The 25,476-nt window shown below is 40.1% G+C and overlaps 1 protein-coding gene across 1 annotated transcript in view; it reads left to right on the top strand.

Annotated features, from left to right (window-relative positions):
* The window catches only part of FREM1 (FRAS1 related extracellular matrix 1), a gene marked incomplete at both ends in the record, with an annotated part of 56,097 nt that overhangs the window by 16,436 nt on the left and 14,185 nt on the right, over window positions 1–25,476 (top strand). The window contains 16 exons of the mRNA XM_084225107.1: window positions 597–764; window positions 1,345–1,553; window positions 2,351–2,444; window positions 2,820–3,072; window positions 4,779–4,976; window positions 6,177–6,362; window positions 7,356–7,552; window positions 8,331–8,559; window positions 10,156–10,300; window positions 12,604–12,745; window positions 14,073–14,268; window positions 14,995–15,259; window positions 19,993–20,407; window positions 21,518–21,719; window positions 22,184–22,328; window positions 24,438–24,567. Of these exons, the coding sequence (XP_084081233.1) occupies window positions 597–764; window positions 1,345–1,553; window positions 2,351–2,444; window positions 2,820–3,072; window positions 4,779–4,976; window positions 6,177–6,362; window positions 7,356–7,552; window positions 8,331–8,559; window positions 10,156–10,300; window positions 12,604–12,745; window positions 14,073–14,268; window positions 14,995–15,259; window positions 19,993–20,407; window positions 21,518–21,719; window positions 22,184–22,328; window positions 24,438–24,567 (3,174 nt within the window). The remainder of the gene's footprint in view (window positions 1–596; window positions 765–1,344; window positions 1,554–2,350; window positions 2,445–2,819; window positions 3,073–4,778; window positions 4,977–6,176; window positions 6,363–7,355; window positions 7,553–8,330; window positions 8,560–10,155; window positions 10,301–12,603; window positions 12,746–14,072; window positions 14,269–14,994; window positions 15,260–19,992; window positions 20,408–21,517; window positions 21,720–22,183; window positions 22,329–24,437; window positions 24,568–25,476) is intronic.

Below are 25,476 nucleotides of genomic sequence, written 5' to 3'. Positions count from 1 at the left end.
ACAAATAAGTATTACTAAAGTGTCCTGTTTTATATCCTGCTGTACAGTTAAAGTTGCATAATGATCATTGCAGAACCATAATGAGAGCTCTGACCCTACAGACCCTAAACCATGTGCCTAACATGGGTATCATCTGAATGCAAAATTTTGATGTTCTTATCACTGGCCTGTCCTCACCAGGAAACACAGGGCATGCAGTTTCTATCCATACTAATGAGGGCAAATTCAGCTGCTATGGGAGATGTTAGCTTTTATGAATTGTTTATTTTAAAGTCACAGTTAGAAAGGTCCTTGGACGGGCATTTTGAAAGGGATCCATAAAGAAGTTCAGGCCATCACCTCTTCTATCACTTCTAAACCATATCTATATTTTTTGCTAGAGGTTTGAGTACTTGAACCTGTACTCACCTAAATTGTACCTAAAGATGCATTTAATCAAGGTATGGCTAGTAGCTAAAGTGTACATGAAAAATTTCTAAAATTTATTTTGATGGCTGGATAGCATCTAAACAGGGGATGATAAAGGTCCCCAATGTCATGGATTATTAATACCCCCGTCATCTCCTCTTACATGCACCCTGCTTCTCTTTTTGTAGCATGCTGTGAACTATATGAAAGTTGCTTACATGCCACCCCTACAGGACATTGGACCCGAACCTCAGCAAGTCCAGTTTATTTTTTCTGTCAGCAATCAGCACGGAGGCACTTTGTATGGGATCTGCTTCAATATTACAATTCTTCCTGTGGACAATCAAGCCCCAGAGGTAGGGTGGTATGTAGTGCAGGAAAGTGAGAAGGAAGGACTTTGGAATTGCTTTGGGTAGAAACAAAATACAGAGAAATGTTCTGATTTAACTGAGATACAAAATGAATTTTCCATGGAATCAGGGTTTCAGAGTCTTGCTCACAGCTTGCATTGGGATAGACATACCTGGTGAGTACTTCTCTGGTGAAGTCTGGCGAGTGTGCAATGTCATTTTTCGTGACAAGGTGAGGGCTATCTTTGCCATCTATATATCTGTACAAAAACATATATGTTGCATCTTGGTTAGCAAAACTGCACCCCTACATTTTGTGTTGCTTATTGCCTTAGGAGGTCAGAAGCTGCCAAAAAAGGGATGAGAACTAGGATGCACATATTATAGCCCACTGTTGGTAATTTCCTTAGCTTTTTCTAACACAGCAGAAAAGAGAGATCCTTTGGCATATTTTTTTTATTGTGTCACACATCCTTAGAGCACAGCAAATGCTTTGCTATAAGGATGTGTGGCACAATAAAACCCTGTTTGGTGTGTGTTTAGAGGTGCAACAGCACAGGAAGCTCATCATTTCTCCTCCCTGCAGGTTTTTACAACCCATTTGAGAGTGCAAGAGGGTGGCATGACCCCTATTACAGAGGGACACATTCTCATCTCTGATTCAGACACGAAACAAGAGCATCTCTTCCTGCTTCTGCAGAGGCAGCCGCAGCATGGGATAGTGGAGCTGGATAACAATCCCATGAATGGAGGTGACAGCCTTTCCTGTGAGGACCTGCGTGCCCTGGCAGTCAGGTTAGAAGAGTGGTGGCTGTCTTTTGTGGTAACTGAGGCTCTCAGTTGAATGAGCTAAAGCCTGAATGGGTGCAGAACTCACCATGGCAATGTTCACCACAGCTCTGGCAGAGCTGCTCCTGGAGAAGATTGCTGGTTGAACCTTGGGATTGCAATGTCCCCATAAAATGAGCTGTTGAGTGTCCAGGAAATGGGAGTCAGCATGCCTGCTGTAAATAGATTTATCTGTAAAAGCGCGGCTCTGTGCAGGTGAGGAGACAAATTCCATACTCAGCCATGCAGTTCCTGTGAAGAAGACACTGGTGCCAGCTTTTATTCTTTTAAGAAAGTTGTGTGTTTATTAAGCTTGGTTCGTTTACAAGAAAATTTTGTTAACATTAATTAATGTAGAGAAGAAGATTTTTGCTTCTTTATTTGTGGCAAGAAGAAGACACGACACATGCAGGCAGAGCTAGAGCTCCCTGGCTCCATTTCCATTTGTCAGAAACTGAGCACTCAGTCCTGAAATACGTGCTTAGTAAACACCTCACAAGCAGCCAGGACATAGGTGTCAAATCCTTAGGGAAACCTTTTTCCTGACTGATGAATGGTTTACTTTGGGAGTTTTCTTCTTGTAGGAGACCCCAAAAGCCCTTTGGAGAAACTCTGATTCAGAATCAGCAGCGTTAGGTGCACACCCTTACACAGGGAGCAGCTTTTTATATGGGGAGGGATACACATCGTAAGGCATGACCAGAAAGCATGGATTCTTTTTAGATGTGAAAAATTTGTGTAGCTCTATAATCTTTTTTCCACAGATATCGTCATGATGGCTCTGAGACTCTCACTGATGATGTTTTCTTTGCAGCCACAGATGGCATCCATTTTGTAGAGTTCATCCTGCAGGTCAAGGTCAGTGTGTTGTGTGTTTCTGAGAGCAATTTTCTGTGTGGAGGCAAATGGTTCAAAGCTTGATTCATGAAAGTCCTTGCATTACCTTGGAAACTGGAAGATAATGGATATGTTAGGCTTCCATTTCAACCCTAGGTTTCAGGTTCACGTGGCAAATTTCTGAGAAGCTTTGACTTGCACTTTGTACTTAAACCATAATTATCTAGTTTGGTCTTTTATTCTTAATTCAGCCGGTTTCTTTTTGCTCACAGAGAAAGCTCAGTGTGCTCTGACAGTGGCATCAAAATGTTAGTTTGAGCTGCAAAGCAGTGTACTGAAACAACCGGCATCCACTGAAACGAACAGTGAGAAAATCTTAATTTTTTTTCTGATCAGGTGTTGCCTGTGAATGATGAGCTACCTGTTATGCAAACAGGCCTTGTTCCCGTGCTGCACTGCCTGGAGGGTGCAGAAGTAGTCCTCTCCTCGGAGTACATTCATGCCACAGATGTGGACAGCGATGACATGGGGCTGACGTTCCTGCTGGCCCGCCAGCCCCACCACGGGGCACTGAGGAAAGCCGGCATTGCCGTGGATCGCTTCTCCCAAGCTGATGTCCTGGCTGGTTCAGTCACATACCAGCACACTGGTAAGTGAGCTAAGGACAGAATTAGAATGAAAGGTGGTCAGACAAGTATTGGTAAAATAAAAATCTTAACCTGAATCCATGCCTTTGCAGAATTCCCGTAGGATCTTCTTGGAAACCATGTATAGAGGAAAAAAAAGAAACTGGCTCGAAAAAAGAGTTGTCTGATGGACAACTACCACATGTTTTAATATGTTCTCCCCTGCTCGAATTGAAAATTATATGCAAACAAGTATCTGAAAGCACCATAAATCCAGGAAGAACTCTTTCATTGTTGCTGACAAAATAGCTTGGGCTTTTTTGACAAAATTATTATTAAGTACAAACTAGAGTATTTTGATGTGTTTTATGGCAGTAAAAACCCCCATTTTTACTCTTGCTTGCCTCGTCTAGAAGGCTATCTTCTTTGGGCAGTTCACAGTCTTTCTTTACCACAAGATAAAGGAAGTTCTGACTTAATGAGAAACAAAATGTTTAAAAAGTCTTTGTTTTGTGGTTTTATTGTTAGTACCTTTTATTTTTTTTAATTACTGGCAGAAATCAAGGGCTGGTTAACATCCTTTCTTACTTAAATTTATCCTTTCATTGGGATTAAAGAGGTTCTCTTTCTACATCTCTGAATAACAGCTTTAGTGGTTTTTTTTTCCCCAAACATTCTGGTTTTCTGTTTAATTATTCTGCAATTCTGTGTTAGCATGGAGAATAGATGTGATATTTTCAAGCTTGGCACTGTCTGAAACGAACAGCTGGTATTTGAAAAGGAAGTACTTAATTGTAGCCACCAACAACAAACTTTTCTTCTGCTTTCTAAAGATACCACAAACAGTATTTCAATGACAATATTTTGTGGGGACAATGAAGATTTACTTTCAAGGGTGCAGTGTTTGTGGTTCTCATTTCCAAATTTCTAACATTAAACGTGCTGTCAGTAGGTATCACAAGAGAAGACTGGGAGTCACTTCCCTTTGCAGGCTGCTTATTAATGACACCTTGCAGCAATGCAAGACACAGGCTGCCAGAAGTGCTGACAGCTGGAATACTCTGAGCCCACAGGTGCTTCTTGCAAGGGATGGCAGTTCCCAGTTCTGTATCAGCCCACATTTGAAATGTGATTGCATACAGGCGCAATATACAGTACAATAATAAAGTACAGCAATTAAGTACAGCCCTTGTTATAGTCTGTTTTGTAAGGATAGGAAGCACATGGGAATGCATGCAGTACTTGCTGTATTAAAAATTTTCTTTTGAAAGAGCATGGATGTTACCATTTGTCATAGAGGAACCATATATAAAAGAAAGATTTTCCTACATTCCTTGAGAAGGAGTGCAGGAAAAACACTTTTCCCACACAATATAAATTGTGTACATACATTAGTGCACAAAGAATCTTGAGGACTACTAGCCATTTTATTACAATGTAAGATAATATCATAACATTATAATTATAACATTATAATTATTATAACAATACTAAAACTCTTTTCAACATTCTCTTCTTATATCATGGAAGTGACTTGGTTAAAATTATTTATTAACAACAAACCAAATCTCTAACCAAGCAGCACCCCACTAGTCAGAATTAAGAATTCCAGTAATTTTGCTGCTGCTTTCTTTTTCTTCTGACTTGATATTAAAGACAGTCCTTGTAGGATAAAAATTAGTCTTCATGAAGTTTTGGTAAATAATTTCTTATAAATAATTTTTTCCAGGTGGTGAGATTGGCCTGACTCCTTGCATTGAGATCTTAACCTTGATTGTCTCTGACGGCGAGGCTGGCCTAGATGTGGAGGACTGCTGTTATGATGGACCTGCTTCTCCCCCAGTTTCACGTGATGATCCATTTCCTGTCTACGACCTTAACATCACTGTACTTCCAGTGGACAACCAGCCTCCATCAATTGCAACAGGTGAAAGCTCCCTCCCACCATAGCAGTACAAAGTGGGCCACCCACTACTGCAATGGCTAAAGACTCAGAGTGGCTTTTTTTGTTATTTGGTTTTTAGCATTAGAAATAGCAAGTTGACATCAGCACACAAAAGTTTTGTGTCAGAATTTTCGTCAGTTTTATTTTCATTTCCTTGTACAGTGCAAACACCCAATCCAGGGTGTTTGCAGGACAAGTATGAGCTTGCTGCTCTTCAGCTGCGTGTTTAAAGCATGCAGTTAGAGATGAGAGTGCTCAGATCTGCTCCCCACCATGTCTACATGCTGATTGCTGCATATCTAAGCTATGTCTAGGTAAAAGTGATCTATATATATCTTGTCCCTGAACTGAACTCATGGCCCAACAGGTATCAGGTTTATACAGGGCAAAAGGATAAACATAAATAGAGACATTTATTTACCTTTGAGTGTAGAGAATAAAACATAAATTTGGGACAGAATCATTATATTTAATTATTTTAGCAAATAAAGACAAAAGCTATACATTAATAGATATGAAACCACATTTCATCAAGTACTCTTCAGAATCTAAGAAATTCAGTTAAAATGGAAATAGAGTTTTTAACGTACATCTAGTCCAACTGCAGCCCGTTATGTGCCATCAATTCCCTGGGCTTTTCAGTGGGGTCTGTAGTATACATATTAAAAGTATGTTTTTTATATGCTTGTGTCTTTCAATGTCATTTGTTTGTAAGTATCAGGTACACGTTATGTATCTCAGAGAATATTTAAGCGTATGTATGAGTAGAGTAGCTTTGTAATTTGCAGGCGCTCACCCAAGTGATGTTCTGGAAATGAAGCATTGTCCCAGCAGGGAAATTAAGCAGCGATGCATGAAAATTTGCTCATTATGAGCAATTCTTAACAGCTCTCATGTAATTAATGCTCTGACAGACAGAGGTAACAACTGTTTTTGCACAGTATATAAACCTTAGCTAATAACTTAACCAGTAAAATAATTTCATGATCCCCTTCTTCTCTACTTCTGTGATGGTGAGACAGAGATGTTGGTGAAAGCAGAGAAGAAAACGTTAAAACAAAACCCCTCAGTAATTCAGTATTTTTTGTATTTCGCCCCTCGTTATTATTTCCCTTCTTATTAACAAAAACAGCAGTAAAATCAGCTCATGACCAAAAATGCTGAACATGTTTTTGTGCGCAGGTGCAAGCTTTGTGGTGGAGGAGGGCTCCTCAGCAGCCCTTAGTACCAAACATTTGTTTGCCACTGACCCCGACACCACTGCCGATGACCTAGAGTTTGTGCTGGTTTCTCCTCCCCAGTTTGGTTACATTGAAAACGTACTGCCTTCTCCCGGGTTTGAGAAGAGCAACATCGGAATAAGCATAGGTGAGTCTTAACAATTCAGGATAATCAAGCAGGTTGGATCTGGAGGGCTTGTGGAAAGCTCTGCAGAGGGCTCTGGTGGTGCAGATGCAGGTGTGGGCATTGGTAGGGGCGTACTGAGGAACGCAGGCGCTGACAAATGAAGAGCAGTGGGACTTTGGGCAGGAGTTCAAAGGGAGACTGAAGCAATGCAAATGTAAAGGATTGGCCCTTGAAGCAAAAAAGGCAATCCTTGTTTTATGCCTCCAACTGAGATCTATTGGAAGTCACGATATGAGATATTAATCTGCTCTCCCTGCCTTCCTCTTCAGTCCCCCATGAAAGACTCCAGTATCCCTTCACCTACACATCTGTCAATTAAATGCAGTAGCCTGGGTCCCACATTAGTTTCCAAGAAGTTGCAAAAGTGATGGAGGTGGTGTTTGACTTAGATGGTGACTTCCCTTGTCCACTTTCAAACTGTGTGAGGCAGTTTCACCCTCAGCAGTCCAGACTGCGACATGCTTTGTAATGCCACCACCTTTTACCAGCACCTTCAGCTGGAAACCCATAATCACTGAGTCTTTAAGTTCTCATTTTTGTGGTCTGTCAGCCAAAGTGTAATTAGAATAATATAATCATAGAATCATTTAGCTTGGAAAAAGGATCAAGTCCAGGGATTAATCTAGCACTGTCAAGGAATCTTGGACCTCACACATTTTCCTACCTGCTATTTCAGTTGCTTTTATGTGCACTCAGTTTTGCAGTCTGAACTGAAAAGTGAGAAGCTTCAGAGTACCATCTGAAACAAAATGATGCATTTTTTGAGGGGAAAGGGCTTGTCTCCTGCAGTAGCATGTGCAATGTAACTGTTACAGGCAAAAAATGGCAAACAACTTAAAAAATTCAAGTTATTTTTTCTTTGATATAAGACATAGCTTCATTTTTTAAAATGACGTATAAGACTAGAAGGCATGAAAGTATTGTGCTAACTTATTTTCTCTTTAAAATCTGTAGGTTCATTTCAGCTGAAGCACCTGAAAGCCATGAATATAAACTATGTTCAAGCCAGGCACGTGGGAATGGAGCCAACAGAAGACAAATTTGTACTTTATGTCACTGATGGGCTGCATCGCTCAGCAGAGACTCCATTTTTTGTGCGAATCAGCCCAACTAATGACGAAGTTCCAGAATTCATAGCCAGGAATATTACCGTAAGGAAATAAGCAAAATGCCTGTCATAGAACTACTTTAACAAAACCCACTCTTTCATATAAATAAGAACATTGTCTTGATGCCTGTTCCTCTGCATATTTCCCTTACTTTGTGTAGTTCAGCCTACTTCAGGAAACAGCCCAGTGGAATCCCATGCAAACTTATAAGATAGAACTTCAGTGGGATAGGAGCAGTGCATAGATCTTGGAAATTTGCACTTAAGTAAAAAGAAGGGATCAAATTTTTAAGCAAATATGGGATCTAGAAAGCAGGGAGATCTTTAGTCTCCTTCTGCATTCCTAAGAGCTTTCACATTTTTAATAGAGTATTTTTTTATATTTCTGGAATAGCTTCTCCCCTCTCTGTAGACTGTTTTTAATATAAATAACTGTGAGCAGAGTGTAAACTTAATCTTATTGTAAAGTAAAAAGTGGATGTATAAATTTATATTCATCCACATTTTTAGATACCTTTATATATTAAAAGGCTTTCTCCTTTGTGCGTTTCTGAGCCCTAGATTTGGCATTGACTCTACACACTTTCTATTAATCTGGGCAAACACGAACTCATTATCTCAATTTCTCTCTTCATCATTGTAACCGCTTACTTTCTCTGTCTTTTAAACTGGTTGAAATCAGTAACTGGTTAAAAAGGTACTGGGCAAGGGTGGAGGAATCAAGAGATATATGTGCACACAAAAATGCTCATGAAACCAAGCTAGAATTCTATTATTTCTTTTTATGTGAAAGAATTGGATGTTTTTTCTTTCACGTTCAGGTTCAAGAAGGGGAGATGAAAGAGCTGGATCTGTCTGTTATCAATGCAGTTGATCTGGATGTGCCTAGAGACCCTCTGGTATTTGGGGTGGTGCAGAGACCCTCGTACGGGTTCCTTATTAATGGTGTTCATGGCAGTGATGTTCTACACTATAAAGAGTTAATTAACCATGATCACCACAGCCATGGGTTGCTTGTTCATGGCTTTTCCATGGAGCTACTGAAGAATGGTAGGTGCAGCATTCTTCTTACAATGGTCTTTCATTATTTTGATGAGGCAAGTGGCACACCAAATAAATCTCCATCATTTATTTATTCACTTGCCTTATGTTTATTTTCAAGACAATGTTTAGGAATGGAAGTTGTCCTATTTAATGCTATTCTTATCTATTGATTTTAGGAACTGTCTATAAAATCATCCTGAGAGACCTCTGTATCAAAAAGGGTAGTAATATGACTAGGAAAATTATCTGTCCTGAAAAAAAATAAAGGGAATAATATAACATAATGTAACATCATCAAATAGATTTGTAAATGTTTTACAGCACCTAGAATAGAGAGACAAGAAGACTGATTTAAAAACACATTAACTGATCATGGGTTAAGTATTTCTTCAAATGATCACAGAATTGTAAAACATTTTAGGTTTCAAGGGATCTTTAAGGGTAAACTAGTCCACTTCCCCTGCCATGGGCAGGCACAACTTGCACTGGACCAAGTTGCCTAAATCCACATTCCACCTGACCTTGAACACTTCCAGATTTCCACAACCACTCTGGACAAACTATTCCAGTGTCTCGCCACTCTCAGTGTAAAACATTTTGTCCTTATGTCCAACCTAGACCTACTCCTGCCCCTTGTTATGTCTCTACAGGCATTGGTAAAAAGCCTCTCTATCTCTCCTATAAACCTTCTTTAGACATTGAAAGGCTGCAATATACTGTATGTTTAGCAATAAATGTACAAGTTAGGACTCCACAGCTGAGCATGAGCAGTCAGCCTGCTTTAAAGCAGCAAATCTGTTTCAAGTACCTGTAATGAAAAAGTGTATTGAACAGTGCAAGGAATACGGTGGATCCCTCCTGACTGTGGCTATTTAGTAAAACGTGGAATCTATCAGTATAAAGAGGAGCATGAATTCAATACTGTCACTCAAATTTCAGTTTAGCCCTCAAAAACTGAGAAAAGTTTTTTTGTCTCTCTGCCTGTCTAATATGAACCTCCAGAAATATCAGGGGTCCACCCCAAATTCTTCTGCCTTCCCGAGTCTTGGGTTTGACTTTCTTTCTTGGCTTTTTCCTGTTGTTATCCAAAATGGTGAAGAGCCATCTTTGGCCTGGAACTTCTGGTGGTTCATGGTCATAGATACAAAGCCAACTGTCCTTCCCAAAGGCTTCTTCAAAATTCCCTGAGGATTATTTAAATCACAGGAAAGTATTGTCTGACAGGTTGATCCTCTTTATGGTTCCCATCAAAGTGATTTGAAATATGGAAAGGAGAAGAAATGTACCTTTTTCAGATTGACAGAGACTTCTTTTTTGGAGAGTCACTCCTTATTTAGGTCAGGCTGGCGACCTTGAGTCAACAGTATGTTGCTAGATCACTGAACAGCAGTGGCTCAACAAACTAATCTTGTGATAGCTAAGGCAAGTTTACTGTTACCCTACCATATGGGGAGGGGAGATGGAAGAAAGGTGATTAAAGCAGAGTGAAATGATGAGAGGGATTTTGCAGGAGTCAGATTAAGTTGTTCCTTCCATTTCTCTCACCCATTCTCCCTCTCCCTCTCTCTCTCTTATTTTTTTCCCCCTTCCTACCTCACACAGGAATGAAGCTGCTGTACATGCATGACAACTCTGAAAATCTCACTGACAGCTTTAAAATCCAGCTATCAGATGGAAAACATAAAGTCCTCAGAACCATTTCAGTAAAGGTCATTCCAGTTAATGATGAGAAACCAGTGCTGAGCAAGTAAGTCACATGTTCCTGTTCTTGACAGTGGGATGTGTTTAGACAAAATGATGGAAAAGGGAACAAAACACCAAATGATGGAATCATACCATTGTTAAGGTTGAAAAAGGCCTTTAAGATAATCAAATCCAATGAGTATAGTATCCCACCATGTTTACCATTAAACCATGTCTTTGGTGTCTGATACAAAGAGGAAGCCAGAACAAGCAACAGACTAATGTCAGTAAAAATATTTCTATATAGGTCAGGTGGTTCTATCAGCCTGTTTAACAAAAAATTTTTTACTGAAAAGAGGGCTTTAGTGTTGCTTAGTGTTGCTCTACATTGAGCAAATAGAGAAAAAAGAAAAGTGTGTGGGGAAAAATTTTCGTTTTTTCTTTCATAATTTGCTTCAAGGTGTTTGCCAGCTGTTGTACCTCTGCTGAACACTGACCACCAAGGCATTGCTTTTCTCTTCCCTAAGACAAAGACCTGCCTAAAATACCTCTCTGAAAGCAGCTCTGGATTTTGGAATGGGTGGATCCACAAGACTGAAGCAGGGGAAGGGCTTTCTGATTATAATTCTCTTATTTTTTATTCTAAAACTCTTTTCTCTGACGTAATTCAACTGCTGCAAAAGTACACACTAACTTCCCTTACACTTCAAAGCCAGGAGTCATAAAGGAATTAGACAAGATCAGAAATTGCCTGGCAGAGCATTTATAGATAGGCAGCTGGCTTCAAGAGAGCCAAACCTCCTGGGCATTTTAAAAAGGAGCTCATCCCTTGGGATCTCCAACTGATGACTTGTCACAGAGCATCAGGACCTCCATACTTATGACTGTTTTCTAGCCCCGGACTGACAGGAAGCTAAGAGTCCAAAGGTTTTGTGGGTATAGCTCTGAACCTCTAAAGTTGTATTTCAGACTCACCTCTGCCACTAAGGAGGGAATTTCTGATCCCTCAGGGTATTTGGCCTACTTTCAGGTCAGAGTAATTTTTATTTTTTTACCAGGTAGAGCTTCCTGCAATAACAAATGTCAGTTTCTTAGTTAAAAGATTTTAAATGACCACATAACATTAACATGAAAGAATGTCCATTTTCAGTTAGAATAAAGAGTATAATTTATGTATGCATATCTCATGTACGGATAGTTACTGATAATTGCCTATTTGTTCCTCACGTGCTATGGCTTGATCTGCCATTTTCCACCCCCCCTCTGTGAAAGAAGATGATGAAGTGCAAGAAGTCAAGTATTTTTAGCTTTGCCCAGCTAGATCCAGAAACTGTTTCTTCCTTGTCTGGCAATATTAGGTCTCAGCACTTGCCATTCCTGTGGTGAACAACTTCATAGATTGAGACATTCACTCCCAAAATAGCCTTCCTTTATAAGAAGTTTCTGCCTCTTGCCTGTTACCCCTCTACTTAGATGAGATGTGCTGCCAGTATTTAGGCAGTAGTGCTTTAAGAAAGTGTTCAGTTTGGCACTGAGGTGATTTAGCTGCCACATTCAGTCACTACATCTTCACTGTAGGTACAGAGTTCCTTATGCTAGTGCAGTTTAACAGCTGAATATTGGGCAGTACTTTAAAGCTTTTCTTAACCTTTTGATCTTGGGGCACTTTCCACCCCAGGGATTTTCAGCTCTCATCTCCATTAGTTATGGTCAAAAGACTGAAGAACCTGTGATGGGATGTTTTTGGCTGCCAAACAGCGCCTCTTATTCAGAGTGATTGCCAAAACCTCAATCTGTCACCTCTTGGATTGCATCCTGTAGCAGAGAGTGCCCTTGGGGAATGTAAAGCCTCCACACATTCCTCTTGAGAGCTCCTTCCCAAAATGAGATGTGGGTGCTAGAAGGAGCATAGAGAAGAAGCCAGTTAGATATGGTTGTGTCTCCCACAGATAAAGGTGAGCCTTGAAGACTAGTTGTTTGAAAGACAGTCATTTCCTAAATAAGCAATCAGTTCATTGGAGCCAGTATTGCTGCACTCTATAATAGCAGTAATAATGCAAGCTACTGGTTTACATTGCTTTATTCTTACAAATTATATGAAGGTAAGCAGAATGGGGTACAGACGAATAAGAGATGTGTTAAATCACTTTGTTTTAGGTATCTTTGTTGTTTCTTACCATTGTGAGGAGAAGCTTGTCTGCACTGCTTGCTTTTTTTACTCTTTTGAACTGAAATAGGCACCCTTCCTGTATTCTCTCTGAAACTGGGATTTCTGTCAGCATTTGGTTAATCCATAATTCTGGCCGAGAAATTACATGTTGAAAAGGTTCCTTTATTGCATCAATACATGACTTTTAATTTTTTCAGGAAGAACGATATAGAGGTGAACATAGGTGAAAGTCATATAATTTCTAGTGCTGTTCTGTCAGCAGAAGATAAAGATACCCCCAGGGAGAGAATTTACTACTTATTTGAAAGACTTCCAGAAAATGGCCAGCTTCAGCTCAAGGTTAGTCTTTGTACTTCAACAAAAAGCAGGCATGCAAAGAACTCTCTCCTTTTAGGGCAAAATGAAGTTCATTTTCCTTTTCTCCCAAATGCCTGTCATATTTTGAAGTAGACAGTTTGGCCAGTGTAATTGTTGAAGGAGCAACAACAATGATGTTGTCCCAGAGGCTTTGGTACTAAAACCCAGATCCTGAACAGGAGAAGATGGAAGGCAAAAAACATGGCAGATCATCTGAAGTGAAAACTGAGAGAGATTCTGGGATAATAATGCCACAAAGGGGGAAAATCAAGCTGGGGGAAATGGGGGAAAGTCCTTGGTTGTTTTTAAAAAAAAACAACCTTTAATTCAATTACTTCAGGGTTCAGAAAACATGGAAGGAGTTGCACGTTAAAGAGTGAGTAATAACCCCATCAACTAGAAGAAAATAACAGGGGGAAAGAAGGGAAAGGGAAGCTGGTAGAAAGGATGAGTCGAGAGGAATCACAAAAATTAAGATTAGAAATGGAAGGTGAGATGATAATCTGTTGACCTAAAATAAGAAAAAGGAACAAAGATTGAATAAAAAAGCCTCTTTAAAATAGCATGCATATGTGATAGAAATAAAATTCTGTTTCTAAATCTTGTGAACTTGGAAAGCATTTTGGTGCTGGATCTCTGCATCAATCTGTGGATTGCATGAGACTTGAATTTCATGGATCAGTTCAATTCAGGGTACTAGGCTATCTTCAGAAAGGCAAAAAATTTTATGGTGTAAGGGTTTTTTTGTTTTGTTTTCATTTTTTCGTTGTTTTGGTTTTTTGGGTTTTTTTGTGTTTGGTTTTTTTTTTTTTTGTTTGGTTGGTTTTTTGCTGGGTTTTTCTGTTTGTTTGCGTTTTTTGGGTTATTTTTTTTGCAGCTGAGGTCCTCTGGGGCTTAAAATTTCCACACTTTCCTGAAGTTATTTCTGATACTGTTTTAGCTATGATTTCAGATAGAATCAAGAGCAGATTTGTGAAATTAAGAAATAGAAAACATAGGCTAGGTCAGGAACTGTTTAATTTTCATCTTGGTGTCTTGACTGAGAAGTGTGCATAAAATGATTTCCTAGAGTAAAAGTGGCTAAACTCCATATTACTCTATTTTATTAATGATCATTGTATCTTCTCCAGCCTTATATTTGCTGGAAAAAACTCCACTTATTTGCTGCCCTTAAAAACATACTACGAGGAAAGAGCCTATAGAAGGAAAGACAGCTGCCTCTCACAGTCCATATTATTACAGAGGAACAATTAACTGAGGAGGATGTGTGGGTGATTATCAGTCAATGAAGGATACTTGTGCTTTCCAGGTAGGACAAGGGTGGGTTACTCTCCTACCTGGAATGAAGTGCACTCAGGAAGAGCTGGATATGAACCTTGTGAGGTATGTCCACGCAGGAACTGCAGGGTCCAAGAACAAAGACAGCTTCACATTTTACCTCTGGGACGGGTACAACAGATCCCCAGCTGTGGACTTCTACATAAATATCAAGGACTTGGAAAAGGGTAAAGATCCACTAAACTTGATGTTTTACAGCACCTGTTTCTGAAACCAAGATATTTGAGTATGTGTCCTGATCTGTTCCTTGTATAGGCCCTGGCCAATGTCCCTGCAGATCCTGTAAATTTAACTGCTTGGATTTCACTCTTGGCCAGGTCCTGGGATTTGAAAAGGCTCTGCTGAATACAATGTGCTGCACTTTGCCTCCCAGGACTCCCACTGCTTTGCAAATAGAGCTAAAAATATCTTTCTGAAACTAGCTTTATGTCTGAGTAAGTCAGCACAGAAAAAAGGCAAGAATATAAAAAGGTAGGCAAAAGACTGTTGAGAAACAGCTCTGTCTTCCAGGTTATTCTACAGTCTTAGGGTCTGTCTTTTTTTATTCCCTCTCTATTGGAAACACAAAAAGTTTACCTGACACTGTTATGATTGGAAGGTGTGTCAAAAGGGGCTGTGGTGTCTTCATCCTTGGCCTCAAAAGGATAATAGTTTTCAGATTCCAACAGGATAAAGCCCCAAGCAATGTGGCTATGGCTGATCTCATGGCTGACCCTGCTTTGAGCAGAAGGTCAGAATAAAGATTTCCTGAAGTCCCTTTCGTGCTGAATTTCTCTATAGTTTTAAAGTCTTATAGTTTTTCTACCAGTGATGGCTTTTCTGTGACTAAACAATGCAGAAGAGATCATCCAGTTCAACGTGACTCTTTTAGTGTTGTTTTGTCTATTCTGCAGGAGACATTGCTGTTTTTACAAAACTCCTTAGAGTGCCAAAAGGAGATCACAGCTACATTACAACTGATGTCCTCCTTGCGCTGGATGGGACTGACAAGCCAGAGGAGCTCCTTTATGTGATAACCTCCCCACCCCAGTATGGACAAATAGAGTATGTCAGCTCTCCTGGCATCCCCATCACGAGCTTCAGTCAGATGGATGTAGCACGACAGATTGTCTGCTATGTTCACAAAGCCAAGGCAGTTGTTCGTGAAGATACATTCAGGTAAGGGATAGTACCCCACCCCCCAAGCTCTTCCCTTTGAATTTTTGAGGTATTTTAAAAGCCTGCACTACACAACACCCAAAACACCATCCAAAAACCCCCTAAAATAATTTATTAAAAGAGTGGGAGGCTCTGTGTGAATTCCCAATGTTTATATAGCACATCTATTTCTACTGCAATAAATATAGTTGGGAATGCTTTGGTAATAAATGCGTTTTCTCATTGACTCTGAAAACATAACCAGAGACAGCTAGTATTTACTCAATACTAGCTTCAACATTATTACAGCACTCAGACATACACAGCTGTTGAGATTTAAGTGAGAGAGAAGGACTGAGAACATACTTGGTGGAATTTTCCTTTGGTTTCTTGCTACAGCTGGGTATAGTAAAGCTGGTCCACGCAGGTATTAAATAACACCTTTGTTATTTGTTATAATTTATCATATTAATTTGATTATGGGTTTTTGAATCCCTAAGTATTCTGGAATATAATGAAAACCAGTCCACTTAATAGATTTTGATACTACCATTGACATGCTGTTTTGACGCACTTGGAAATTCATGTAGACACTTGAAATTTTGAGGTAAATCCATAGGTTTACCTACAGGCCCAGCCTAAACTGTAGGTTTACCTGCAGTTCAGCAGCCTAATGATAATTATTTTTTACCTGTTTCTGAAATTTTCCACTTAGAACAGTTTATACTAGGTGCATTCATTTTGTTCAGAAATGGACCTCTCTTGGTTATAAAGTAGAAGGATGCAATGAATTATCATCAGATAAAGAGCAGATGAACTGTGGACAGTTTTGTAAAAAAAGTCAAAATCAGGGAGAAGAAAAAGCTCAAAAATAAAGAAAATGTTTCTAAAGGAAGAATGCTTACTTTTTGCTAATGTTGGTAATTTTTCCTGAAAACAGCTTTTAACAGAAGATGGACTTACTGCAAAATTCAAAATTATTATTATTTTTTATTTGTGGCTAAGAAAAATTAAGGGGTTGGCTCCTAAGAGCTGCAGTTCTGAAAAGACCCCTTTTTACACCCTCCTAGAGTAGACTTCTGATCTGAATGGCTTTTTCTGTGAGGCATGACGAAGTTCAAGAACATATTACATCATCCAGTTTGAGAACTTTTTTGCAGGCAAGTCAAGCAAGTGGGGCATGGAGACATCCAATAAATCTTCCTATGATACTGAATCAGGTGGTATTGTCCAGAGTTAACCCAAAAGTAATTCTGAAACTTTCCTCAGATGCAACATTTTTACCACCCCTTCCACTGCTTTCAGTGTGGTAGAAATTCCGGTTAGGAGATTTGTCTGATTCATTTGTACTCACTACAGAAAAAGTGAGGAAATATTCCCTGGTTTTATGTTTCTTAATTGTGAAACATGTTCACCAAAACTAGAATTAGATCATTCAAGTAAGGTTGCAGTCATCTAAGCCCTAGTTTGGGCAGCATAGTATAGCGGCTTGTGTCAGTATGACTCACATATCCCACTATCAAAGGCAGATCAAAAAATTCTAGGCAAATTGCAAATGTGGACAAACCCAGTGTTTTCTGTTTAGGCCAATGGCTAAGAACCAAACCAAAAAGTCAGTCTTATTAAAGTGAGGTTACGATGCTTTAATAAATATTGATATTTGATAACTATTTTAATCCAAATAATTAACTTCCTTGATGTTATCATTTGGAAAATCGGTTTTGTGTAGACATATAAATATTCTGGCAGAACAGTACTATTATTTCAACAAGGAATTAATTATATGGGTAATTGTGGGACGAGGAGGAATTAACGGACCAGATTTTTACTTCCCACTAAAGTACTTCCTTCAGACATAAATTCACCTGTATTGTTTGGTGCTGTTGGCCTGGAAGAAAGATTTGGCAGTGCTTGTTTGGACAGATGACTTCAAGTGATTAGCAACCTGACATCAGATGCTGGCAGCAGAATGCTCAAAGAACATGCTAATGTCCTCCATTTTGACATGCTGGCTCGATTTTGTAATGAGTTGGCACTATTTATGATTCCATTTTTATCTTTTAAATGCCATGACAGATGGTAGGCCCTGTAGCCAACTCCATTGCCATCAAACTGCAGAAAGCATGAAATGTTGGTAGTTGTGAAATCAAACCATGCAACATGTCCTCCAAACTTTGTCTGGGAATTGTATCCTAAATTTTATCAGAGTGAGAATACTGGCTGCTCTCCATTCCTGGGGAACTTTCAAAGCAGACATAAACTAGAAATAAACAAATAACCAAAATCTCCCAAAGTGCAGAAGGACATCTTGGACACAGGGAGTTTCATCACCTGTGAAACTGTGCAGTGCATGAAATTCATGGTAAATTTCAGTCTGTGTATCCATGCAGGAGCTCTGTTCCTATCTGGCATTCTGGAGAAGGGTGGATGAATATTCAGATTAATGAACTGAATTACCTAAATCTTTCACTAAAAATTGTTTGAGACATCATCCAAACATTTTTACACCGTCAAAAGAATGATAGAAAATTCACTTCTTCTGCAGTGCTCCAGGCATTTTTGAGAGAAGGTTAAGGTCTTCAAGGAAGGTGCTTTACCCTTTTTTTCTCCTAACGCAGTATTTATCATCATTATTCTAGTTCTGTATTTGATTTCTGATAGTTTACAAATAGCACAACCCTTTTACCATTGGCACAATAGCATTAGGTCAGTGCAGGCAGATGTCTCTGGGTTCCCAGCTGGGAATACCATCCTCAGTAAACATATTTCAAACTGCTACATAGTCCCTGGTCTGCCTATGCTCATTCCCATCTGTTTCATGGCACGGTGCCAGTTTACAAGTGATCAAGCTCTAATCATCCAGTGTTGGTGAAGGCAATGAGGAGTTTTAGATGGACAGTCTGCATAAAGTAAGCTGCTCCATGACCTACTGTAAGTCACTCACATCCAAGTCACACAGCAATACGTGGGGTGTTGACCCTGTCATTTTAAGAGTACATCTTCAAGGTCTGCAGTCGAGAGACCAAGGGGAAACAGAGCCTGCTAAATGTCAGCCACTCCCCATTTCAGTGAAGTATGGTAGAGCAGTGTTACAGGGAAAGCAGCCAGCTAGCCTGGCCCTCATACTGTCTGAAACAACTGTGCCACTCCAGCAGAGACAAATTTCTTTGCACACTAGACTCTGCTCTGACTCAGGCAGAACAAACCTGTGTGAAAAACCACCTTACAAAATATTTTTTGCGTGTACTGTGCAGCATAATCACTGAAATTTATGTAGAAAGATGGGTAACTCATATATGCTACAAGTTGATAGGAGATGAAGGATCGTGAAACATTTTCAGAGCAATTTTTAGTTTCATATGCCCTCAAAAGTTTTTGTTACAGGCATGAGAATGTTCCATGCAATTCTTTTCAGAAGTAAATACATAAACAATGATCTTGCCCATGAAATCCAAGATGAATTTTAAAGGCTAAAAGATTGGTTTTCTCCTTATTTTTCTCTACAACTAAATTTAATAATAAATTTCTGCAGACCATGCTGTCACATGTATGGCAAAAGCCCATAGCCAGCTGATATGCTTCTGTCATGGTTTAACTGCAGCCAGCAACTAAGCACCAGCCAGCTGCTTGCTCCCTCCCCACGTGGTAGGACTGGGGAGAGAATTGGAAAGGTGAGAGTGAAAAAACTCATGGTATTAGATACAGACAGTTTCATAGGTAAATTGAAAGCAAAAAAAAGAATTCATTCACTGCTTCCTGTGGGCAGGCAGGGGATCAGCCATCCCGAGGAAAGCAGAGTTCCATCATGCACAACAGTGACTTGGGAGGACAAATGTCAGCACTCCAAACATCTCCTCCTGCTGTATTGCACTAAATAGTTTACTTAGTTGCTGTTTTGCACTGGGTTATTAGAGATTTGCACAGAGTAGTCTCTATATTGCACTGAATAGTTTATGTTGTATCACATGGTTTGTTCTTCCCCTCTGCTACCATTTGGTTTCTCCCTCACCCACCCCTGTCCCCAGTATATGCTATAGATATCTCTGTTATTAACATTATCCTATCAATTTGTATGGTTCTGCCCAATATCTTAGCATTTCAATGAAACTTTACTTTTGTAAAGAAGTATAAATAATATTCTGCTGAATAGAAGAAAATTTAAAGATACAGTTAGTGCCTAAACAAACCCATGAAGTGAGTTAAAGCTGAGTCTTTCTCCAGTTTGGTTTTTCAGATAGCTTTGGGGACATTGGGTAGAAAAGATTTGTAGCAGTGAACAGAAAGAAACCTAAACTAAACCAAACCAGGCAGGTCATGCACTTCACATACCTCTTTCTGTAAGCTGTAGGTGCTACTGCCAAGTAACCAAGTGAAGATAAATTTTAAGGATGTGTAAAATATGTATGCCAGAAGCTACAATAAGCTCCCCAGGCAGCCTTTCCTTTTAGATGTGTTCCACCTGTATCGCAGCTAGAAGCTGAGATCAGCTCCATCTGACTGTTGATCTTCAAGGCCTTTCCTCTGGCATCTGCTCAATCCCTGTCAGTGCATTGTAACTCCTGGCTGTCTGCTTTCATGTGTTTAAGTTTTACATCCACTCCACTCAGTGTCTAGGTTTGTGCTCCACCCAGCTCTTCTACCTTTGCAGCATCAACGCAGGCAAGTCCTGTAGTAAAGGTCTGCATTATCATTTCATTTCAGTACATGATGAATCAAGAACAGATGCTGAGGACTGCCTTGCCTCTCTTTGCCAGATTCATCATCAGCAATGGACTGAGGACTAAGCATGGGACACTCAAGATTGCCTTGGAGGCAGCTGACCAGGCTTTGCCCACTCTATCTAGGAACACGGGGTTAAGACTAACTGAAGGAGCTATGGCACTTCTTACTCCTGATGTACTGCAGCTTTCAGACCCAGATACTGCGAAAGAAAACCTTACCTTCCTCTTGGCTCAGCTCCCCCAGTACGGTCATCTCTATCACAATGGGGCTGTGCTACTGCAGTACAGTTTCACACAGCAAGATGTGGACAACAGGGATGTTGCATACAAGCACCGAGGAGGGAATTCCCAGACTGACAGATTTACATTTGTTGCCTCAGATAGGACTAACCAAGGCTTCATCGTGAATGGGAGGGTGCAGAGCGAGCCAGTGACATTCACCATTCAGGCAAGTGCGACCACAGACCTGCTTTGTCATAAATAGTATGATAAAGTCAAAAATGTAGCATTTTGATGACGGCTGGTACTTGCTGCAGTCTCTGATTTAACTGTGCAGCTTGTATGTTTGCTTTCTGTGTTCCACGAACAATTAACCTGGGGAACTAACTACTTGCCAAAATGCATAAAGATTAGCAAGTAACTACTTATATACTTAATAATTGCATGCTAAAAATTTTACATAGGAATCTCCACTATGGGAAGGATAGAACTTTCTCCTGCTCTTCTTTCCCACTTGACCCTGTGATTTGCACTTATGGGTGTGTGGGTACGACTGCTGATCTTCATGTCACAGGAATCTTGAATTACAGCCGCTTTGCTTCCCTACCTAGACATCCCGTCATCTCTGATCTGTCCTCTCTGTGCAAGATACCTGCTCTGATTCTTCTTTCTTTGCTAGAATATTTCTGTTCACTTCCCATTTTCCCTGTTTTCAAGTCCTTCACACTTTGTCATAGGCTCAGATTTGTTTGCTGTGATTTTTTGTATCCATCTATGACACATGGTTCAGTACACAAAATATGCCTGGTTGCACAGCATGTCAAAATTCTGTGTTGATGCTAATGAAGAGGCTGTTAATATTTCTTGATGACAAAGTTTCAAGGTATATGATGAGTGAAGAATACTATTTCAGTAGAGGGTGAGATGTGGGAACAGTACCAACCATTGGGGACTGCTAGAAGGTTCACCAGAATTTGCGAAAGATGGCATTGTTATTATTGAAAAGAGGTGACAAACCTTTGCTGCAGTTATATTTTGCTGTGAAGAAAATTACACAAAAAATTAGGACTATGAGGAATGTGGGACAGCAGGGCAGAGTTATACAGAATTAATGTTACATTCCCCAGTGTGTACTATACCCTGCTACATGTGGCAAGTGATGGGCAATCTAGGCCTGGGAACTTTTCACGTGAAGCACAACTTATCTAGAACTCAGAGGTCTGCAGCAGACCGTGAGCCAAAGTGGGTATTGCCACCCTGATCTGGCTACTGCTCTTTTAGCAAAAGCAGGATAGAGAATATCCTGATGTTATAAAATGAATGTCTGACTTTGATTTAGGTGGATCATTTGGACAAAATAGCACCAAAAATTATTCATCTCCGTTGTTTTTCTGATGTGGAACTGCTGAAGAATGGCAATTATGGGATCTATATTACTGCCAGGTCCCTGAGGGCCTCTGACCCCAATACAGAAGATGACAAAATAATTTTCAAGATTTTGCAAGGTCCTCATTATGGCTACCTGGAAAATATAACAACAGGTGATTTCTTTTATAATCTCTATTTTGGGCCATACCAGACCAGACTTCAAACCCTACCCTGTTAATGGTTTCTTGATAGACAGAATCAAAATTTCTTAGCAAACTTTGGATAATGTTTGACTGTATATAACAAAACTTTTGCAATGAAACCTGAGTCTTAAGTTTGTTATGAATCCTCAAAGAGTTTGAGACAATTTTTAATAACTGTTGTTGAGAAACTTTTTCATTTCTATCAAGAAAAAAAAAAGATTAATATTGAACTTGGCCTTTTGATAAACAGGTTACACATAAAGAAATTGGCAGGGGCTTATAACGAGCAGCTGTTGCTGTTCAGCTATAAACCTGCATTTCTCAAAGTTCAAATTCTCAACAAAAAGAAAAGTTGAAAAGAATTTATATGACCTACATGGTTCTTCATGATTAGCAGGCTTTTGGTTCACCTGCATACAACTTGTCTTTCCTAGGTGGATTCATTCAGGAAGGATTTAGCCAAAAGGATTTAAACAGCAAAATCATACTTTATGTCATCAACAAATCACGAGAAGTGAATTCAGACAGCTTGGAGTTTCGAGTGACAGATGCCAGTGGAAACTCTGCGGCACCCCGAAGGTAGCTCCACTCCTTGGCGACACGGGCTGTGCTACACTGTGCTTGCCACCCCTTGGGGCTGGGCTTGCAGCCATGCAGACACAGACATAGCTACAACTCAGCCTGCCATTGCCTTTGTTAGAGTAGAGAAGGTTTCTTCCCCTCTAGAAGGTGAAGCCTTGAAGCTCAACAAGGGTTGAGCTCCAGGTTAGACTGTGTCACAGTTCTCAAGGGCCTTCCGGGCTTCACCAGGATACGTAATGCATTTAGTGGGGCTGGGAATTTGGAGATCTGAGATGCTGGGTGCTGAAGGATGGGACTACTGCTTCATGAGCAGCTGCAGGTCACTCTTGCCCTCAGCATTTTTCACAAGCTTGAGATTACAGTGGAGGGGATGCTCTCAAATGACAAAGCTATGAGTGCCATATTTCTGCAAAAGAGCTGAAAGGAGGTGGAGAGCACACAGCACCTTCTTTGTCACCCACTGCATCTATTAGGCATGCTATCCAATATCTCCTTGTGACATAATATAAGCCTCATGTAGAAAAATTAGAATATCATCCGAACTGGGCTTTGATGATAAAAGCCAGAGGTGCGAGTAGCTCTTCAGGAGAGGCAATGCTTCTCTTTATTCCTGAAAATAAGGCTAAGTGTTAAACCAACTTATTTAATCAGAAGAAATTGAAAAAAAAAGGAAAACCAATATCTTTTTTTGGGCTAAACTGGCTACTTACAAACCAGGACTCATGTTGAAGAAAGAGAAGCAAAAAGCTGTACCCAGGGGCAAAGCACTTCTCTGCACGCTGGAGGGAGGACAGGGACTGAGCTGAGCTGGAGGCAGCACTTAGGCAGTTATGTGCTGTGCCAAAAGGTGTCCCCATACACAAACACATCTGAGCATGGACAGCCCAGCTGCTCTATGCTGGCTTGCAGATAAAAAATCACCATTACGTGATGCCACTTCTCACGTGAAAATGCAACTCCTTGTAAATGAATGGCAATGCATAGCACAGTTTTAGGAGAAGAGCAAAGAAAAAACTCTGGTTTTGCAGAAAATAGGTGCTTCAGTGAAGTTATCTGCTAGTATACCAAAGGGTAATTTTAATGAAAAAAAGCATTTTAATATTGAATTTAAAACCTTGTGAGGTAATTTTTCAATTTAAAGTATTTATCACACAAAGATCACTGGTTCAAAATATGCAATTTATTGTTCGTGTCCCAGCTTTTATTTGAATGCTGCTGGACTACATCTGGCACATCCATCTTCTTTAGCAAAAATAAAGCAAATCAGCTTCTAAAAGGGTTTCCCACAAAATTAGCATCAGAGGATAGAGGAGGACAGGAGGGAACTTTGACTGGTGATAGATCTAGTCAGCCATGAAAGGCCTAGAAGTTTGTTTTAGTAAAGGTCAAATTGTAAATGGCTCAGCTTATTTTCCTTCTTTGCACTCTCATTCATCCTTCTCTGACTCTCGCTAATTTTTATTACAGCTTTAAAAAGGGAAAGATCTTTACTGGTGATCCTGTGCAGCACACAGTCTTCTGAGGTTCAGACACTGCCTCCATAAAAAATTCTAAAATTCAGTGTGTAAGACACCTGGAATCAGATAGTGGAAAGGTGGAAGAGTGAAGTGTGCAGAGTACTAAAGTAAGGGAAGGAGGGAAGGCCCTTGCACAGAGACAAAAAGTCCTGGAGCACATTCTGTGTGCTACAGGAGGAGAGATAGAGGGCAGATGAAGGCAGATGGGTGGAAAGGAGGATATTGCTGAGAAAAGAGTAGGGAGTGAGAGTTTAATAAAACTGCAAGGCTAAAGGGAACCAGGATAAACATGATAACTTGCCTTGGCCTATTGTTTTTATGGACAAACTGCTTTTCTCAAAGTTACTGCAGAATCCCTCTGGCTGGTTTAGGGTACATCAGGGCTAGTCTGGAAGATTCATTACTGCCTCTTCCTAATCAGTTAAATCACACAAATATGTTGATTTGGAGACAAAGACTCAGGATGTGTATTGGCTAAATCAGCAGTCGGGAGAGAAGGCTCCTCACACAGCCCCTGAGCAGCAGGGATGGCTGGGGATGGCTGGCCAGGTGGCTTTGCTCTAAACTCACATTCCTCCCTCTCCCACAGGCTGGAGCTACGATGGTCTCGAATTGAAATGTTGCAGACTGAATATGAAGTGTGTGAAAACACAGGAGTGGTGTCTCTGAAAATCAGCAGGGCAGGACACCTGGGGGAGTCTGCCTTTATAACCGTGAAGGTAAAGCCAAAAGCCAACAACCTAACTTAATAATAATAAGTGCTGCCTGTTATTTTATTCCTCAGATGTAAATATATTTCAATAACCATCAAAGAGGCCATGTGATTCAATCTATACTTACTGGGACATTGTCCCTGCTACTACAGATGGCTGAAACACTTCTGACAAAATTTCTTGTGTTTTAAGTAAAAATGCTAATTAACCAAACCTGGAATGTTTTGGAGTAGCGTTTCAGTTTTGATGAAAAAACAGAGCAGGCAGTTTTCCTCTGGCATTATGCTCAGGAGCTTGGTTTCCAGGATCTGCCACTTTAAAATCCAGGTTTTGGGCAATCTGGGGCCTTGGGGCTTTTGTTTTGCCTTCTCAGGCTGTAGGAGCCAAGGAAGTATAGGTACTTCAACTACACAGCCACAGCAGCCTTCTCCATTTCACCTCCTACTGCCCACAGCCAAGGAAAATCCCCTATACCTTCCATGACTGCCTGTCTTATGTCAAAAAGACTAGACTGAAAGCTGCAGGCTATAATTTTGTAAAACAGGTTTTGTATAACTTGCCTTCATAAATTTTATCTTTCCTCATAAAATGGAAATTCCAGTATTTTATCAGCTCCCCTTGCTAGAGGAATACCATTTTCTCCCCTCAGAGCTTCTCAGGATTATAGCCCTAGTAAGAAATATAATTTTGATTTTTCTTCTACTGAAATTAGTGAGATTTTTGCTAATGATGCCCTCAGGGGCCATCTTGTCCTACCCTTCACAAACTGGTGATTCTACTCCAGCAGTCACTTGCAAAAACGCACCAGTGAAATTGGTTCCAGCATCAAGAGCTGGAAACATGCACAGTATGGAAACTGGTGTCCTCTGGTGCCTCCTATGAAATTCCAGGGAGTTGCTGGAATCCCTATATTTA

This window comes from Fringilla coelebs (assembly GCF_963513975.1).
Source record: "Fringilla coelebs genome assembly, chromosome: Z".
NCBI lineage: Eukaryota > Metazoa > Chordata > Aves > Passeriformes > Fringillidae > Fringilla > Fringilla coelebs.
The sequence above is the reverse complement of the archived record's forward strand: the minus strand, read 5'-3'. Positions and strand labels throughout refer to the sequence as shown.